This window comes from Chiloscyllium plagiosum, unplaced genomic scaffold (genome assembly GCF_037043375.1).
Source record: "Chiloscyllium plagiosum isolate Xiang-an unplaced genomic scaffold, Cpla_swu_hap1 HiC_scaffold_37, whole genome shotgun sequence".
Taxonomy (NCBI): domain Eukaryota; kingdom Metazoa; phylum Chordata; class Chondrichthyes; order Orectolobiformes; family Hemiscylliidae; genus Chiloscyllium; species Chiloscyllium plagiosum.
The window spans coordinates 16,980,349-17,001,305 of record NW_028270175.1 but is presented as its reverse complement, the minus strand read 5'-3'; the positions used below and the strand labels follow the sequence as shown (position 1 = coordinate 17,001,305).

Genomic DNA, 20,957 nt, shown 5'->3' with positions numbered 1-20,957 from the left:
AAACAATATTCCAATCTATTTCCATTGCCCGTGCATTCTAGATTATAACCCACTACATAAAACAATTTATCTTCATGTTGCTGTCAGCTGCTCATGTGGTCCCTAAATCTGTGCCCTAATGTTTCTCTTTCCCTACTCTACCAAAACCCTGTATTATTTTGAACAGGACTATTAAATCTCCCCGGTTTCCCATGGTGCAGATCGCTTCAAAATATTGTTTCAATAATTCACATTGGGCTCAGAGTAATAGTTCCACTGGACAAGATTCTCAGGAGAACATTTCAAAACATACCAATAGTGAGGTGTCAATATGTCTCAGTACATGGTAATATGAGTTACTTTCATTTATTCAAATTGACTGTCACTAGGCCAGTGTCAGTGGGTACCCCCTGGGAATTATATCTGTTAAATCCTGTGACTAACGTTAATGTAATTCACTCAGCACATTGGCGCTATCAGTGAGGCATCAACTAGGCCCTGGTATAGAAAAGAAACTGCTCTACCTCCTGCCAGTTGTCCAGCAAATATATTAACTTGTTGATGCATCTAACTGATTAAAGATATGGAATGATGCTGCTTTCTCATCCCCAACCCCAGGTTTCCTTCTTCCTGTCCTTTCCATTTGGGCTATTGTAGTCATGAAAGGACTGGGATACAGTTTCACTTGTGCTAATGATCTCAGTCAACTGGCTGCTTCTTTTGTGTAAGCTGAAACAGGTGGCAGAATATTGACAGATGAACCCAAACCTATGCTCCTTTGATGTCCAAATGTGTTCACTGTCGCTATGTAAAAGAATCCTGGCTGATTTCAGCAGATCCCATCCTAATTCAGCCGAGGGAGGCTAACTGAGGCTGAGCCCCATGCTGCTCAATGCAATGACTGTATTAATAAACTCAGCCAAGGTCTTTATATTTATCACACACAAATGATGATGGTGATTTTTTGAACCAAAGCCCAGGCTGGAAATGGTTACAATGAAGACACCAGGCACAAACAGCACAATAAATAAATTGGTGAAAGAATGAATAACAATTTTCTGTTGAATATTTAACAGGCTGTGTGTATACATCCTGCCTGGTTCAGCAGACAGAATGAGGGTAATTTAGACTGTGCGATGGCATGGAACAGGTGCCACAGTGAATCAGCAGCCTGTTTTACATTTAAGATCATATTTATTAAAGATGACTTCAAGGTGTATGAGGTTTCAGGTTCTGGCAATTCATCATTGTACAGGACCAAACATTACCCCCTGTGAATGTTGGACAAGGTATCACACACTCTCATACTCACAAAACTCACACTCACAACACACGCTAAAATACACAAACACTTGCATACACATAGAGACACACACAGAGGAGGGTGGCTAATGTGCCTTTATTTAAGAAAGGCTGTAAGGAAAAGACCAATGAGTTTGATGTCAGTGGTGGGTGAGTTGTTGGAGGGCATAATGAGAGACAGGATTTATATGCATTTGGATAGGCATGGACTGATTAGGGATGGTCAGCATGGTTTTGTGCATGGGAAATCGTGTCTCATAAACTTGTTTGTGATTTCTGAGGAAGTAAACAACAAGCCAGATGAGGGCAGAGCAGTGGATGTTGCCTATATTTGCCTATATGGAGTTTAGCAAGGCCTTTGACAAGTTTCGCAAGTGAACTTGTTAATAAAGATAGATGAATTAGAATTAGAATCAGTTTTATTGTAACGTGGAGACCTGACCAGGTGGATACAAAATTGGTTTGATGATAGGAGACAGAGAGTGGTGGAGAGTGTTTTTCAGAGTGGAGGCCTGTGACCAGCGGTATTCCACAGGGATTGGTGCTGGGTCCACTGTTATCTGTCATTTACATGAACGATTTGGATGAGAATATAGGAGACGTGGTTATTAAGTTTGTGGGTGACACCAAAATTGAGGGTATAGTGGCCAGTGAAGAAGGTTACCTAGGAGTACAATAGCATCCTGATCAGCTGGGCTAATAGGCTGAGGAGTAGCAGATGGAAGTATTGCATTTTGGTAAGATAAACCAAGGTGGTGCTTACACAGTTAATGGCAGGGCCTTGGGGAGTGTTGTTGAACACAGAGATCAAGTGGTTCAGGTATTTACTTCCTTGAAAGTGGCATCAAAGGCAGACAGAGTGGTAATGAAAATGCTTGGTAAGTTTGCGCTCATTGTCAGAGCACTGAGTAGAGGAGTTGGGATGTTATATTGCAGCTATACAGGACAGTGGTAAGGCCATATTTGGAGTACTGTATACAGTTCTGGTCGCCCTGCTATAGAAAGATCATTATTAAATTGGAAAGGGTATAGAAAAGATTTACGAGGATGTTAGTGGGACTGAAGGGATTGGAGATAGTGAGGACTGCAGATGCTGGAAAGCCAGAATTGATAAAAAATGGAGCTGGATAAAACACATCAGGTCAAGCAGCATCTGAGGAGCAAGAGAGTCAATGGTTTGGGGAGCACCCTTCATCAGGTTTGGGTTATAAGGAGAGGATGGATAGACTGGGACTTTTATCCCTGGAGTATATGAGGTTGAGGGGTGATCTTATAGAGGTTTATAAAGTCATGAGAGGCATAAATAAGGTGAACAGCAGAGGTCTTTTCCACAGGACATGGGAGTTCGAGGGCATAGGTTTAGGGGGAAAGATTTAAAAGTGACCTGAAGGGCAACCTTTTCACAAAGAATGTGGCGCATGTATGGAATGAGCTTCCAGAGGAAGTAGATGCAGGTACAATTACAGCATTTAAAAGACATTTGGACAGGTACTTGAATAGGAATGACTTAGAGGGATATGGGCCAAATGCCGGCAAATGGAATTAATTTAGTTTGAGAAGCCTGGTTAGCATGGACAGGTTCAACTGAAGGGTCTGATTCCATGCTGTGTGATTTGTGCAACAACAATGTTCAATTGCCACTTTATAATTCCATAATGTTGTCAACTTGAAGTTGTTTGTTTAAGACCTCAACCTGTTTGTTAGCAGAGTTGTCACAAGGGTTTCAACAAAGGGAACAGTGTGTGTGTGAAACAGTTGAACTGTGCCCACTCGTACTGTGAAAATGCTCAGCAGTCCAATTAAAGAGTCTGTCATTGCAAACCTAGCTCGTGTCAGGAATGTTATCTATCTCTGAAGTCGATTTTCTGTGGGTTACAGGTTTGTCACCAGTGGGAACAGTTTGAACTGATGATGAACTAACATCATCACCTGAGGAGTATGTTATGCAACATTGATAGTATAGCTGCAGTACATTTTTCTACATGAGGGTGAAGTCACTGTTGCAGAGTTTATGATGAAGTCTAATAGGAGGTCCATTGAGCTAGCAAGAGGCCATTCCCATTGACTGATTAGATGCCAATATTCACAATGAGGTATAAACAAACAGGAGAAGGTTGCTGATTGTTTTACATTCATGGGTGATTTTAAAAAATAAATGCTCACAAGGTAAAAACTTAACCCTATTGTGCAGCAAGATGTCAAGGACTTAGGCTAAAGGAAATATTATGAATAAATATGTTTTTGAAATTGCCAAGATTTTACAAATCTTCAAGGAAGGGAGATGAAGGAAGTACATGGAAGTTGGGAGCACAACGAGGGCTAGAACCAAATCTATACACATTCCCTCTGACTGAGAGCCAAGATCATACTGCTGTTGGCTTCTACTTGACATAAGGTTTGGCTTTGCTGAGCTGTATGAATTTTTTAAAGAGAGCAGTAAATCATTTTCCTTGTTCCCCTTTGCCTCTGGCTTCTCTGAGCCATATTCTACTGCAGCCTGGAAACTGGGCACATATCCTGCAATCAGAAATCTGCTAGATCCAGTCGAGAATCAATAGCAACACAAAAAACTTTCCCTTTATATAGTGTCTTGAATGCAGTAAAATGTCCCAAAGGTTTTCATAGGATCGTTACTGAATAAAATGTAATGTCAAGCCACAGAAAAAGACAGATAGCCAAAGTCTTGGGCAGAATCAGGTTTCACAGTGTGTCTTCAAGGATGAGAGAGAGGTGGAGAGTGCTTAGGGTGTGTCAATGGTGGCACAGTGAAAATTGGGGATGAATAACAAGCCACATTTGGAAGGGTGCTGATATCTTGGACAGTCGTAGGGATGGAAGAGACGACAGAAGCAAGGCCATGCAGAAATTTTAAAATAAGGATATGACTTATCAAATGGAGGTATTGTTGGATCAGAGTCTCGTGGAGGTCAGAAAGCAAAGGGGTGAAGGGTGATTTAGACTGAGTTAGGACACAGACAACAATATGTTAGTCAAACTCAGGGTTAAGTAGGGTGCAAGCTGGAAGGTCAGTAGGTGAACATTTGAATAACTAAGTCGATAGGTAATAGGAACATGGATAAGGGTCTCAGTCCCAAGTGGTTTCTGCTGCTAGCTGACTTTCAGGTTTGCCTTTATGGGAGGTATCTATCTGCTTGATGTTTCATCCATGTGCCTCTGGACTGAAACAAAGAGCTTAGCCTCTGGTCAATACACACAGGTTCCATGTTACGCTCTGGAAAAAGTTAACTGTTCCAATCACCTTTACCGACTTGTTTCGTCTTTTCAATACCATTTTCGATTATCAAGTCAATCTAACCATCAATGTTGATCAAGGGTAGATGTTTCAAAATTTAAGTTTCTGACATTGAACTCTGCTGTTTAACTGAACCATACTATTACCGTCCCACTTCTAGGTTTCTGGACCAATGGGGCAGGAGTGGGTGGGATCGAGGAGTGAGTGGGATAGAGTGCCAAGTCTGTCAAAGGAGGGGTTTTGAATTAAACATACCAATGCATGGGTTACAATGGCTCATTTGCACATGAGGTTTCGAGGCAATGGAAGGGAGACCTGGTGAGGCTTAATCCTGGGCGTCTCACTATTAGATGCTCTGCTGTGAGATCAATGAGATGATCTTTCCAGAAGACATGCAAAAGAGGATCAGTTCTCCAAACCAAAATGGCTGCAAGTGACCGTGAAAATCAGCAAAACTGTGGTCCTCCAACGTAAACACACTACAAAGTATATTGGACTTCTAACAAACTGGACGGGGGAGAAGCAAACCAATTTTCAGAACCAACCCCTAAACTGACTTTCTGAGCATTCTCCTGAAAACAACAACTTGCAGCTGCCCTCATTTCTCTACCCCAGCACCTCACATTTACAGATTCAAAGCCAGCATTCACGCTGACCCTCACCGTATTGCCCTCTCGCACTCACGCATCGCACTCAGCCTCTGTAATCGTCATCCTTCCCTGCTGCGCACACATACAAGCCATTTCGAACATTCATAACTTTCTGCCTTCTCTCCTCCTACAGGAACACAGAGCACACAAACTAGGGCAAAGAGACAGCACCCAGGAGGGGGCAGTCTGCTGGAGTGGCAGGAGTGGCAGCACCCAGGAGGGGCAGCCCGCTGGAGTGGCAGGAGTGGCAGCACCCAGGAGGGGCAGCCCGCTGCAGTGGCAAGATGTTGGCTGCAGAAAACGTTTGCATTAATGGGTCACAGGGGAAGGAGCTGGTATTTCTGGAGGCTGCTGATGTCAGCAATGACCTGAAATGAAATTCTGAACTTTGTGAGGCATTAGTGATCCCACCCAGCTCCTCCCAATGTAAACCCAGATCTTCGGGTGGGGTTGGTGGGGCCTGGCTGGGACATGCCTGGCTGGAGCTGGAGCTCACTGTCCATCTCCTTTGTCATGTAGAACGTTGCTGAAGAAGGATAATCGATGCTGAGGCTTTTCCTGCTGATGTTACAGTTTGCGAGATGTGCAAGGTAGAGCAGTCTCATTTGCTCCCATTCTGTGCTAGCGGCTGGCAGCGGGGGAGCACTTGGGAAGTGAGTGAAGTGAAGCTGAAGTGATTTTGAAGAAAATGACAATCATCTGTCCTGCACTCAAAACGTTGCCTGTGTCGTGCTGTGAAGATCAGTCCCTTTCACCTTGCCCAGGTCTGATGCACGGACTTGAGAGTCCTCCCCTTTCACTGAACATGTAGTTTCCAGTGTACACTGGCCTCAGTGACCCCAGCGAGTTGCTGATGGCTCAGGGAATAGGCCGTTAAACCAGAATCCTTGATTGAAACAGAGCTTCATGACCTGTTTGAATATTTAAATGGCTTACCTCAGAGCTGCGCAGGGTTCCCCACAATGTCTTCAAACGTACCTGCAATGGATGAATTCCATCTCCCCAACCCAATGTCATATTTAGGAGCTTAACTCTCTGCAGAATACCAAACCTAACCTCCCCTTGTCTGAAATAAAAATCCTCTCGATCACTAACTCTGCAATTAGTTCGAGCCTTGACGGTCTTTATTTTGGACAACGCTGTGAAATAAGTGATAGCGAATCAACAATCTGCTTTACTGAGGTGCAATTATTATTCCAATTGACATCAAAAGCTAAGCCACTGTGAAGCAGTTTCTCCTGCCCGCTGTTTTAAATCTTTTAATCTGCGTTGGTCAAATCAAAAGAATTGTCAGTTTTTGAAGTATTTCTACTGTATTTGCAAATCAGGCTGCACCATCTCTAAATATCATCCTACCAGCTGGAATTCAATATTATAACATTACTCTACCTGAGGTCTTATAGGGTTTTTGTATAGGTTCCTCACAACTTCTTGGCTTCGATATTCTATTCATTTTATGACAAAAATAGATTTGAGTTAAAATCTTGAATCTCAGATCAACCTCTATCTGGGCTGTGGAGAATTGGCTGAGGGAGGCAGGAATTCCAGTTTCCAGGGTCACGTGTTTAAGTAGCTTCACCTTAAAGACATCTAGTCTATTTACTTCAATTGCTCTGTTTTCCCACCATTCTGATGTTTTATTTATTTTATTGGAGTTATGAATGACTAGCTTATATTTGTGACCCCTAGTTTTGGGCTGTCCACAGACTAAAACATCTTTGTTTTCTTCATCAGATCAAAGCTGAAACTTTATTGCTGGAACAGCACAGCAGGTCAGGCAGCATCTAGGGAACAGAAGATTCGACGTTTCGGGCACATGCCCTTCTTCAGGAAAGAAGGGCATGTGCCCGAAACGTCGAATCTTCTGTTCCCTAGATGCTGCCTGACTTGCTGTGCTGTTCCAGCAATAAAGTTTCAGCTTTGATCTCCAGCGTCTGCAGACCTCACTTTCTCCTTCATCAGATCAAACCCCTGCTTAATTGTAAAGTCCTCTTTAGATCATTTCTCAGGGTTTCTCTTTTGTAGTGGGAATAGAGTCCTAAGCTGTTGAGTCTCTCCCAATAATTCTAGCCTCTCAGTAGCCTCACAAGAATGGAAGAAGCAAACGCTTTGGGACAAGTCCCTAGAAGCTGCTGACTAAACATTTGCCTTAATCAAAGCTCTGCTGTGGATGGAAGGCTGGTACAGTGTGCTAAAGAGCTGAAGGCTTGTGACAGGACCTGGGATGATCAGTCACAAGCACAATTGGTCATCGGTCTGTCATTGCAGGGGGGATACTATGCATGTACCGCAGTCCAAGAGGTGAGTGACAGCAGCACAGGCCGGCTTAAGAAATGGAAGCGTGCTAGCCTCAAGTCCAGAAAAGTGAGGGTTGACTTGATCAAGGTGTTTCAGAATTTTAGAAGAACTCATTAGAGTGGATGAAATTTGAAATCATCTCCCCCAAAATGGCTGGGCGATAATAGATCTGTCAAGATTGAGATGGAGAGACTTTTATTAGGTATTGGTATCAAGGCACCTGGAGGAGAACTGAGTGAATAATGTTGAGAGTTAGATCAGCCATGATCTAATTAAATGGCTAAATAGGCTGAAGGGCCTCTATTTGATCCTAAAGCTGGAGTCTCTTCAAACTTAGACTGTAGCAGATTGACTATTTCTTCCATGTGCTCTTAAAAAGCAGAGGAACTTAACCAAAAAACATGGTCAGGTGGCAACTGTAGAGGGACAATCAGAACGACTCTGATGAAATGTAATTAACCCAAAATGTTAGTTCTGTTTTTCTCTCTCTGATGCCGCTCGACCTGCTGACTACCTCCAGGACTTTTTGTTTCTGTCACTGCCTTTGCTTTAGTGTTGTTACACAGAGGGTCACCTCCTTGAATCCCAGTGATATTATCCAAGCTACTATTCCACTGACATCAGATCTATCACATCCCACCTGCTTCACCCTGAATATTGTGGATCATAGTTAGTTCCACCACTTTCTTGCTCTCCTACTCTTCCTGCAACCTAGCTTTTCCTTTGGATACATTCTTCCCAAAATTCCACGGGCCCGTGTTGGCATAAAATTCCCATTAAAGGGAAAGGGGTGAGGCTGTGAGGAGGGCAGGGGACAATCCCAGGTATCCTTTAGAATGGGGAAAAAAAATGCATAGCCCTTGGAGGGCCTTTAGTTAGTTACCAGTGAAAGATGTTTGGTGGAAGTTGGTGTGCAGCCAATATGAATTCTGGTGAAAATCCAGTTATAGTTGTTGAAAAAATGTGTGGTAGCCACCTTTGGCATAGCTAAATTAAACCATGCTGTAATGAGATTTAAAAAAAAACACAGATTCTTGAATCAAAAGGACAGTGATTCAAGAGCCAGAGATTTATGTTTCTTTTCTTAAAAACAAAAGCAATGCTCAAATACAAATTAGGCAGATCCAGGGGCTGAAGTGTAGGCTTTGAAAATAATTTCTCAAGGATTTTGGCCATTTAATTTTTCATGAGCTTATCCAATATTTTACCAATGACTACCAATGACTTCTATTTCAGAGGCTAAGCAATTAACAACCTGGGATCAGAGCAGTCACATTTCTTTCTGGTTTCTAAAACTGTCCTATGCTGTGGAGAATAAGGGTCTCCACAACAAACCAAATGGTCATTATAACTCCAACTCCAACTTTGAAAGAATGATGGGAGATAAGGGAGGAATGGTCCCTTTCTGCTGTGGTTTAGTAAAATATCACTCTGTAACTCTCTAATAATGAAGATTGAGGCAAGGTCATAGCAGTAAAAGCAAATATTACTACATTGCTTGTGTGCCACCCTAGACACCATGATAATTCACAGGTTACTCCAAAGGGAGGGGAAGACAGTAAGAGACCCACTGACCCCATACTGGCTGAAGGCCAGAGGGGAGAGGTGAACCTTTGCTGATTTCAATCCATAGCCAGTTCAAAAAGCTACTGAGGCAAATTGGGAATCATTGGCAAAAAAATCCCAGAGACACATGACCTAAAACATGAAAGAATTGTCTGGCTTTTTAGGAGGAAGTGGGAGAAATTGAAACTTCTGCCCAAGTGTGACTGAAGGATGCCCTAAAGTGACAAATGTGTTTAATGCTCAGCACAGTTAATACTGTAGTCTCAAGTCTCACATAATTGTTGCCGTTATGCTATGTTCCCAAACGGAACAAGGTTTTATACAAGTTTGCTGTAATGAAGCATGTCTTAGGATTTCCAATTGACAACAGAAACATTGATTGCTCATCTAAACATCTGCTAAACTTCAGTCCCCTTTAGGTTTAAGCTTAGCCACAGCCCTAATCAAGTGGATGCAGTCACACAGACTGTGGCAAGGTCAGGTCTGACTTAGCCAGTCAACCAGAACCACAAAAATCCCAAATATTGGATTTGATTGTTTCGAATAATTGCAAGGTTAAGAAAGATACATTGAATCTGCAGCTGAAGTAATGATGGCTCAGATCCTGTAACAGAATTTCAATTGTCCAAACCCCAACCATATATAACTGGACCAAGGAGTGAGGCTGCCTTTTCAGGAGTCAACTCTTAGCACCAAGTTGGTCATTTGTCTCATCTATTGCACCCTGGATCTGTCAGTGCATTCTCCATTAGTGATTGTAAAACATGTACACAGTATATACCAAAATAAAAATCCTGAATCTGCAAGTCGGAGGATTAGTGCAGGTAAAATGGGCAAGCACAGAGGCACTGGATAACATTCAAATCCATACATGAGCTGAGAGTGTTGTGTCAAAGCAAACAGAAACATCAATACTCATGATGACACTAGCAGAGAAACATGCAGCTTTGTGATTGGTCTCACTACACCTTCCCTGAGTCAGGACAGGCACCTTCAGGGCTCCTAAAAACTCTGAGCGTGTGAAAGTAGAGGTTTAACAGAGAGAGTTGCACTGTAAATCACAAACAGACAAAGTGAAAGTTGGTAAGAAAACAGATCTTGCAAACAGGACATCAACATTGCCGCTATAGCGCTTACAACAATCTGACAAGACATACAGGGATACATCTTAAAACATCTCTGCGATAGCAGGGGCTAGTCTCAATGTTCCACCGTACTGCTGACTGCAAGTCACTGGTATCATTGATGACATGTTAATCCAGTTTACGTGTTATATTAGGCACCAGTGTTGAAAATCTGGAGCTCCCCTCTATTGGTATCAATAATGTGTATAAGAACTCAGCTACATTAACGCAGACATGCCAAAACTGGATCTACATAAAGTTGGCATATTCAGATGGGTAACATTAATACTTGGACTGGGATTAAAATTACAACCTGCTGCCACTGAGATTGAAATTAGAGTCTACTTACCAGCAGTGAAACCAATTTCCAGCATACAGCCATGTGACAGTGTTATAGGGTTAATAAATACTGCATTGAATCTTTGTCAATATTTATTCTAGAAACAGTGGCAGCAGACAGCCACAGGAAGAAAGAGAATTTGTGTTGTACAGCCCCTGAATACACCTCTCAGAAATGTCTTGAAATGCTTCACGCACATTGAATTACTTTATAATCAATCACTGTCATTATGTCGACAAGCTCAGCAGCCAGTTTGGACAGAGCATGAACTGACAAACATCAATGAAATAAATGGCCACATAGCCTATATCCAGTGGTCTTAATTGGTAGGGGAAGGGTACAGGGGGAGAGAGATTGCTGCCTCAGAGTATTTCCCAACGTTTCAAGACATTTGGCAAACATCTGAATTACCAAAATAGGCAAATGGACCCTTGACTTCACTCCTCACATGAAGGGCAGCACCTGTGAATCTGCAGGCGCCCATCAATGTTGTGCTGGGTTTGTTAACTTTGATCATGTGCTTAAGTCTTTGCAGTGAAACTTGAACTCACAAATCATTCTTAGTCAAGTGCCTATGACATCAAAGGAACTGATTTATTGAGAGAGCTGGCATTGAGTTTGCACCAGGGAAGGTACTAGATATTTGCACATGGCACCTAAGCACCTTCTTCCATTTCAAGCAACTCTTCTATACTCTTTTTCATGTCCAAGTAAACTCCTCACAAATGAGAAGCCTTTGAGGCTACTTCTGCAGGACAGTAGAGTTGAAAAATGATCAAGAATGCGACTGGAACATAACCAAATTTGATGCCACACGGAAAAAAGACTTCACTCAAAAACACATATGGACAACAATTCAGCCAATAAAATAGGATTACAGAGAAGAAAAAAATATCATAAATAGAAGGGGGATGGAAGCTTCAAAGAAAAAAAAAGAATTGATCAGAAACTCAACTGACAGAATTGGACTCATTTACATTCCCTTCCACTGCAAACCTCTTTGAGGCGTCCACAAAGGAGCAATCTGATTTAATTATAAGTGAAAAAGTCTCTGTCAATGTACTTTCAAATACATTTGCCATTAATGAATGTACACAGTGTTCCACCTACTCACCCACGTTTCTACTCTACCAATGTACTCCCCTGCACCAGCATGTCTAAAATAAATACAATAATACAACAATCCACGAGGTTTAATGTCTTTTGACAATCCTTATTTGACAGTAAATAGATCTGGAAGATTGCAATGATGTTCCAGTGATAATGTGCATCTGTGATTTTGAGGCTGCCTTACGCCTGAATAGGCTTTTGCTAAACAGCTTCAAAAACAAGATGTTCTTTTTGACTAAGGCAATTATCTAGTTACATCAAGAAAACTGATGCATACATTTTGCCCAATTAATCAAGGTGGTGAGAGAGAAAAATGTCTGATGTAGATTGAGCTGAAGAAGTTAACCTGTACCCCATAGAATTCCATCAAGTTTACAGCATAGAAACAGATATTCGACTCAACTAGCTCATTCACTGTTTATATTCCATACAAGCCTCCTCCCACCATACTTCATCAAACCCCATCAGCATATTCTTTGATTCCTTGCTCCCCTTTAACTGGGTCTACACTGCAGGAAGTGAACAGTAAGGTGTTCTGTATTCGCACCCATCTTGACTTGGAACACTATTACCATTCCTACGCTGTGGCTGCGTCAAACCCTGAAAATCCCTTCCTAATAGCATTCCTTTCTGAATACTTTTCCCCATCCCAGACTCTAGCGGTTAAAGATACTGGCTCACCATCAACATCTTCAGAACAATTCAAAGGGGGTATTGAATGCTGTCCTAGAAAGCCACACCCATGTCCCATTGAAGGATATAAAACATATCTGCATAAAGGTTGGCACGATCGCTCAGTGGTTAGCACTGCTGCCTCACAGCACCAGGGACCCGAGTTCAACTCCCACCTTGGGAAACTATCTGTGTGGAGTTTGCACATTCTTCCAGTGTCTGCGTGGGTTTCCTCCGGGTGCTCCAGTTTCCTCCCACAGTCCAAAGATGTGCAGGTTAGGTGAATTGACCATGCTAAACTGTCCATAGTGTTAGGTGTGGGGAATAGGTCTGGGTGGGTTGCTGTTCTGAGGGTTGGTGTAGACTTGTTGGGCCGAAGGGCCTGTTTCCACACTCTAAGGAATCTAATCATAAATATGTTTATCTTGAATTCCCTGTTAGATTTGTGACTTATTTTCTTCACTCATAGAATGGTGATTATCTCTGAATCGACCAGCATATGTTGTCCAGCACTAATTTCCTTGAGAAGCGGTAATAAGCAACTTTCTTGAATTGTTGCAGTCCATATGGTTAGGAGTACCCAACACACTGTTAGGGAGGAAATTCCAGTTTTTGGTTCAATGGCAGTTACGGAATTGTGATACAGGTTCACGTCAGGATTGATGCTGGTTGGAAGAATCTAGAAGGTGGTGATATTTTCATATGCTTTTGCTGCCCTTATCCTTTCAGTTGGTAGAGATTGGGGATTTGGAAGGTGCTGTTAAAGGAGCCTTGCTAAGTTACTGAAGTGTACCTTGTAGGTAGTACATGCGGTTGTCACTGTGTGACTGTGGTTGACAGGGTGAATGTTTATGGTGGTGACTGAGAGCTGCTGTGTCCTGAATAGTGTCAAGCTTTTTGAATGATATTAGAGCTACACTCATCCAGGTAAGTGAAGAATTTTCTATCAAACTCCTGACTTCTACTCTGTGTATATGACAGACAGGTTTTGGAGAGTCTGGAGGCGAGTTGTTCATTCTAGATTTCCCAGTAAGAACTGCGGTTGCTGTCAATCAGAAACAAAAATAGAAATTACTGGAAAAACTCAGCAGGTCTGGCATCATCTGTAGAGTGAAATCAGTGATAACATTCTGTGTTCAGTGATCCTTGCTCAGAACCTTCTGAAGGGTCACTGAACCCGAAATGGTAATGCTGATTTCTCTCCACAGAAGCTGCCAAACCTGCTGAGTTTTTCCAACATATTTCCCAGGGTCTGGCTTGTACTTATAGTTACAGTATTTAAATAACTGGTCCAACTTTACAACAAATATCTTACATTGGTGACTCCTTGTTTTGGGAAACATGAAAATATTCACTTTCCCTATCAATCACTTTTATAATTTTAACTATCTTCATCAGTTCATCCCTCAGCCTAACTCGTTTCTAGCAGGAGAGTCATATAATCCCAAATATCTAACATTCATCTCGAGGAGCAAGACCATTCAAGGGGTTCAACACTATCTAGTCTAGGTCAAAACTATCCACTTGATAGCTACCTCACCCACAATCCACATATCAGCTCCCTTCACCTCTGGTGCACTGTTGCTGCACTCTGTACCATCTACAGAATACACCAGAACAGCTTGTCAAGTATTTTCAGTAACGTGCCCCATTCCTGCCACCACCATTGTCTAAAAGGGCAAGGGCAGCAGTTGCATGGGAAGCTCCTCTGTCAGTCACACAAAATCCCAGCTTGCCATTCCTTTGTTGCTATGGGGTTAAAATTCTAGAACTCATTGTCTAACAGCATTGTGAGGCTATCTTTACCACACAGGCAGTGGGCTGCACTACCATCTCAAAGGCAACTAAGGTTGGGAATTAAATGTTGGCCTTGCCAGCGATATCCACATCCGAACAATGAAGACAGAAACAGAACAAAAAAAAACACAGAAAGGATGAGGAGAACAGTTGAGAAGGCTAAAGAGGTACTGAAACAAAATTGTTTCTTGTCTTTACATGCTAACAACGTGTATGGCACATGCTGAGAAAACACATTATAGGGTTGTCACCTTTGCTTATGGAATGGGTTGTTAACAAACTTGTTATTCAATTTGATATGTTCTGACATTGTTCCCTCGTCTAAAATAACACTGATTTTCAATTCAGCTCAAGCACTGTCAATCTAATATAGATTTGACTTAAGCATTCACTGGCAGGATACAAAGCAAAGCAGCCTACAAGAACATCTCTGAGAAAGAAAGAACCAAAGCTGCATTCTAATCTTGGAGAGCACACCATCAAAAAAACAATTTCCATTTGTCTCAAAAATATTACCTACAACTGATTAGATCTATTCCTTCTGTCACTTGTGGTATTGCCAGATGTCTTGTCTGTAAGCATTTTGCTTTGACAGAACCAAGTGAATGAGACTGATTTTAATCATCACCTTATTTCCTGCCTCCTTTAGCACAGATGTCTCTTAATTAAAATAGACCCAACACTCTGTTTCCTGATTTTTATTGGAAAGGGTGGCATTTTTAGCAGAGAAACGCAATGCCATATTTAACGAGCTGTATTCGACACCTCTCCTGTTTTGCTGAATTCTCAGTAATCATGTAAGTGTATTTGTGTAGTTGGTAGTCATCCAGCCTTGCGGGGTCTGATGCAGCCAAAGATTACAGCATCAGGAGGGGGTGGGTGGGTATAATTTCACATTTCTGCTGGTAAAGCAGCAGCTCATTGCATTAGAATAAGCACCATCCCAGTCGTTTGTTCAGTTTATCGACCTCAAATACACTTTAAAAAGAAAAACTCAAGGAAAGCTGCCAAGAATCTTTGTGCCTATGCATGATCTAGATGTTTTTATTTCAAATCTAATCCACAGCTATGACCGTGAGAGGATTTATCTGGTACGCAGTGATGCAGTCAGCTAGGACTTCTCCACAACGTAGAACTGGCCAAACAAGTCATTTCTAGAACACAGAGAGTTCTGGTGGGCCAGTCCCCTCCAGAATAGTCTTCTATCAGTCTAGAGCAGGTGGGGAAAACCAACCAAATGTCTTCTTGAACACAAGAATGGGACATCGAACCAAAGGACAATTCATCCAATGCCCAGCTATTGAATCCACCCACTGAAAACTGGAGTTTCCTCAGGATAGATCCTAGTTGCTTAAGCATATGGACATCTGCCTTAAATGATCTTTAAAAGGTAAATAATATCTGAATAAATCATTAAAGAAATTTCAGAATAACATGCAATATGATTATCATTTCCTTCTATACTGGAACAAAGCTGAAACCATTTTGCCAATTTAGTTAACTGAACAGAGAAAAACAATGAAATTGGCACAATGACTGAGTTACAGCTGGCATGGTTGTCTCCCTCCCAAGTCTTGAAGTGGATAATGCCTTCCCTACCTCTCCCTATCCAAGTTTTCACTGAAATAGATTTGATTCCATCCACTTGGATATTATTCAGTTAAAGGAAAGAACGATAAGGGGTGCCACATACAGAATTACTAAAACACCACTGGGATAGAATATCAAACTATGGACGATGAGCACCTGAGTCACAAAGAGGGGCAGATCGAACATTGAGCACAAGTACCAAGTACCAAGTACTGTCGACAAAGCAAAAGAGGGGATAGCTTTAAAACTTTTAACATCTCTGATGAGATGCACTCACCTTACCACTGATGTCATTGATAACTACATGAACAAAGATGGAAGCCTCCTCCATCCCCTCCAGATACACATGCCGATAACCTGAAACCAGAGAAAGAAATAAGGTTAACATCGTATCCTTTCGTTTTCTTAGTATGGTGTACAAAGAATGTGAACATTTTTTCCTTCCACCCCCACCACAGGTTCAAGACTAAACATTGCAAGGTCTGGGATAAAAGCTTACAGCCTAGAGCTACAACTACCTATAGCTAAACAGCGGGAAGACTGAAGACATTGCCTTTGATTCTCCTGTCACAAATTCTATTGCAGAGTGACTGACTCTACCACCCATCCCTCGTCACTGTTTCAAACAATTTGCAACTTATTCAAAGCTGAATTGAATTCAAATCCACATGGTCTCCATCGGAAAGACTGCCTACTTCCAGCTCCATCATAGTGCCCATCTTCAACTCCAACTCAGCCATCTGTTTCTAAACTGCTTAGGGATGTCTTTGCTTCCTACAAATTCAACAATTCCAATGAATTCTTGGATGACCTTCTATCCTTCACAAGCTCCCACATATGATTGCAATTCCAATTCCCTCTGTCGTTACCGACCTATGTTAGTTGGCAAGGCATCAACACCTCCAATTTAAACATTACGGCTCTATGTTTAAATGTTTCCATGGACTCGGCCCTCCCCGTTTCTGTAAGTGCCTCCAACTCTATAATTCCTCCCTGCTCCCTCAAATAAATTCTCCATTCTTCAGCCTCTGGATTTGAGTGCTCTCCATGATATTATGTGCAGTGTATACTCTCCAGCCTTGTTAATGACAATGCTTAGAAACAATTTAGTCTGAAATTCCCTGTCTCAATCCCTTTGTACTTCCCTTTAAAATCCTCCTTAAAACCTATGTCCTTAGCCAAGCTTTTGGTTATCCCTCCAACAATTTCCTTCCCTGGCTCAATGCCCATCTTTTCATTCTGCTTCTGTTGCGTTTTCTTTTCTGTATCAGACGCAAGGTGAAGCAACAAAGAGCATTAATGTTGTTGCTGTTGCTATACAAACCTCCAATGAGACATGAGAGACATTCCTTGTCCTCAAGACCTATCACTAACTCAGGGCAGGCCAGCCCTGCTACATATAACAGAAACACCAACGAAACTAACTCACTCAGCAATCCTCTGACAACAAAAGGCACTGCCCTTTCCCTATGGAAAGAAACAATGACTGGATACTGTTACTGAGACTACACAGTAATCTCTCACTTACCAGGCATCATGCTGGTGAATGCCAAAGTCCTTTGACCAATAAAATCCCGGCCAATTGGATCATGGTCCCAGACAAGGAAGCGGACAAGAGCAAGTTCAGGCATATTCAGAGTGAACACTAGTGTTTCCTCCCACATCGGGTTAAACCCTGCAATACAACAACAATTTCACCCAGTTAGATGCACAAAAGTAAGTTGCCAGTCGGCCCACCAGTAAAGGACAGGATTCTCCACAACCACACAGTTTGAGATCTGAAGGTTCAGGTGTATCTCAGTGGTTCTTGGAGTTAGACGGTCTGTGTGCACACTCCCAGAGATCACAGCACATTGTGAAAGCTCACCATTACAGTGTGTATCACTGAGGGACTGCTGCATTGTTAGAGGTGCTGTGTTTTTGAAGAACACTTACAAGTAATGGTACCATTAGGTAGATGTAAAAGGTCCTATGGCATTATTTAAAGAGGACAAGATGTTTCCACTGGGCCAATATTTCTTTTTCAAAACAACATCAGTTAATATAGATTATTTGGTCACCATTGCAATACTTTTCATGGGAGCTTGCAAGAGTTCCTACACTGCAGCAAAGATTACATTTTTAAAAAGATTTTACGTGCTTTTGGGGATGGGGCACTGTATAGCTGTAATTTATCTCTGACAGAGATTTGAGAATGTATCAAGGAGTTATTAACATGATTGCAACAACCCCCCCATAAAATCAGGCATAGGATCCTGTCACCTTTTCTCCAATTTCTGACTCACACTCTCAGTAAAAGGAAATCCTAATTATGTTGCACATTATTCTGAAATTCCTTTAATGACTTATTCAGGTGCTATTAACTTTATAAAGATCATTTAAGGCAGATATCCATATTATTAAACAAGTAGGATCAACTGTGAGGAAGCTCCAGTTTGCTGTAGGTGAATGCATTAGCAGGCAGAGCAGGATGACTGAGTTGGCCACTTGAGTCCATATCTCTGCCGTCAACAGGGGGTAAATGCCCACCAGGAGAACCTCCCTTTGAGAAGCCTCAAGGAGTTGCAAGGTGTGAGCCTCATTGTCTCTCAGCCGGATGGCCCTTTGCTGACCAATATGCTTGTGCTTGTCGCCACCTAGTGGTAGTGATTCCAAGTAACGTTAACACCACATACCTACTCCACCAACCCTAGGCCCAATCTCAGCTCTCTTAAAACTGATGTATGTACTTTAAAAAAAGAGGAATAGTTGGTGAGAATTAACAGGAGAATTTGAAGGAAAATTTTCACATTAGCACCAAGATTGGCAAATATTTACTCAAAGCCAAATGTAACTATGGAAGTGTAGAAGTCCTACCAATTGTCCATGGACAAACACAAATCAAGTGTCAAACTCCCCCCTCTCTGTGTAGCCTGGGATCTTTCTGCTTCTTATGACTCAGTTACAAATTACCATTACCAAAGTCAGCCAAGCTTCAGGGAAGTTAGAATTCTCAAGTGCAGTGTTAGTGGTATTATGATGTTCAACCTGCTTACAACAATCTCAACACATTGACTGAGCTGCCGAACCAATGTTGTCCCTCTCTCCCTGTGCCACTGTGGAGTCTCCAGGGAGTGACAGATCTGGTGGTTCTCTTACCATTGTCATCTACCACCCTGGTCTGCTCTTTAAAGCAGTCGACAGCCAGACCGATTATTTCAACCTCCACAAAAGGGTCAATGATCTACAGAACAACAGAAATGGGAAAACCTGGATTAAACTTAGAGCTGACAGTATAGCATGTCCATAATTCATCCCTCTCATTATATATCCCTGTCCGTTATACATCCCCATCCATTATACACCACTGCGCATGATACAATTCAACACATTGTACATACCCTGTCCATTGTAGTCTCCATCCTTTGTACTCCCTTAGTCCATTATACACCACCCACCCAGTGTACAGCCCCTGTCCAGTATAATAAACCTATCCACTCTACGCTCCCTCCCATTATACACCAAGAGTGCATTATACCCTTCATCGTAATACTCCCCCTGTCCAAAACACACCCTTGCACCACTTTGCCCCCAACCAATTACATATATGCCTTGTTCTATAACCCCCATCCAATTTTTCAGCCCCCTGCAACTATTATACCCCTACTCATTATGTGTTCTTATCATCCATTATATATTATTTGCCCTGTCCTGTCCATTGTACATTCCCTGCATATTGTATGCTCAGTGAGCGATGTAGATACTGGGAATCAAGACTGGGAGAAGGTGGAATTATAATGGCAGTGCTTTCATTACACAATCTTTGTTCAGAAGTTCCTGAAAGCCAATCTGCAGGTGCAGCAAGCAGATAAGAAGACAAACGGTTAACTTGGACTTTCTTGCTAGAGGTTTTCAGGAATAAAGGATTTTGCTGCAATTGTATAAAGCCTGGGTAAGACTGCACCTAGAGTATTGTGTACAGTTGTATTCCTTCCATAAGGAAGGATATACATGCCATAATGGGCATGTACAAATGTTCACGAGACTGGCCATGGAGTGGCAGGCTTATCCCATGAGGAGGGACTGGGTCTGTATTCTCTGGAATACCACAATAATGAGAGGTGATCTAATTGAAGCATGCATCTTTCTTTATAGGCCTCAACACAGTAGATGCAGGAAGGATATTTTCCTGGGATGGAGAGTCTAGGACCATGGGATACAGTCTCAGAATAAGGGGTAAGTCTTTCAGGGCTGAGATAAGGATGAACTTCTTCACCCAATGGATGGGAAATCTTGGAAACTTTCTGCCCTCAGATGACTATGGAGCCTCTGTCATTGGGTACACTCAAGTCAGAGGCTAATAAATTCTGAAATATTAAAGATATCAAGAGATATGGGAATAGTGTAGAAAAATGGTATTGAAATAGAGAAATAAGACATGCCTAGCAGAATGCTTGAGTTGCCAAATGTAGGAGCCAGTGTATTCCTGCTCCTACTTCTGATGTTATTTTTCTAGTGAAAGTTAAACTTTACATCTTAGAGACATGGTGGGTATATCCAACTCCCTTTCATATGAATAAATTTGTTTACTTTTTTAACAGCTAGAAACATAATTAACATTCTTGGCAGGTGTTGCTACTCCCTCAGTGCCAACCTATTTACATTGGCACCACTGTGCATCTTGTTAAGTTGGTGTCACCCATATGTCATTTTGTTTACAAGGAGGGCACTTCCTATTTTTGCCCCTCCACTTTCTCCATCCCTGCAACTCCTGAAAGTTCTGACACACTCCTAAGTGATGAGCAGTTCTCTGTGACTCATCCTGGTAACCTTTCTTCCTTCTTCTTGTACTATGGGTCTCACTGAAGAACAATATCTATTGTCTATTCCCAGATGCATTTAACTAAATAGATTTTGGGCTATTTCAGAGGGCAGTTTTGAAATAACCATGTTAGTGTGGAACTGGAGTCACATAAAGACCAAAATAGGGTAAGGACAGTAAGTGCCCTTCCCTCGATGGACAGTCAGTTAGGTTTTTATAACAATCTGATAGCTCCATGGTTACTTTTACTCATATTTTATGTATAAGGTATACTGTTCACAATATCCTAAGTAAGGGCTAATTAGTGTAGTTTCAGGAAGACTTGCATATTTTTAGGAAGACTTATTTATTTTTATACTTCATTCCCGTTGAAGTAAAATACAACATTCCATTTGCCTTCCTTATTTCCTGCTGAATTTAGAATCTAGCTTTTTGTATTTTGTGCACGGGAACTCCCAAATCCCTCTGTATTGCA

The 20,957-nt window shown here is 41.8% G+C and overlaps 1 protein-coding gene across 1 annotated transcript in view; it reads right to left on the bottom strand.

Annotated features, from left to right (window-relative positions):
• plch2a (phospholipase C, eta 2a) overlaps positions 1–20,957 on the bottom strand; it is a 156,989-nt gene that overhangs the window by 23,528 nt on the left and 112,504 nt on the right. The window contains exons 19-21 of the mRNA XM_087980397.1: positions 18,820–18,904; positions 17,210–17,356; positions 15,959–16,038 (exon numbers count right to left, since the gene is read on the bottom strand). Coding sequence (XP_087836523.1) covers positions 15,959–16,038; positions 17,210–17,356; positions 18,820–18,904 — 312 coding nt within the window. The remainder of the gene's footprint in view (positions 1–15,958; positions 16,039–17,209; positions 17,357–18,819; positions 18,905–20,957) is intronic.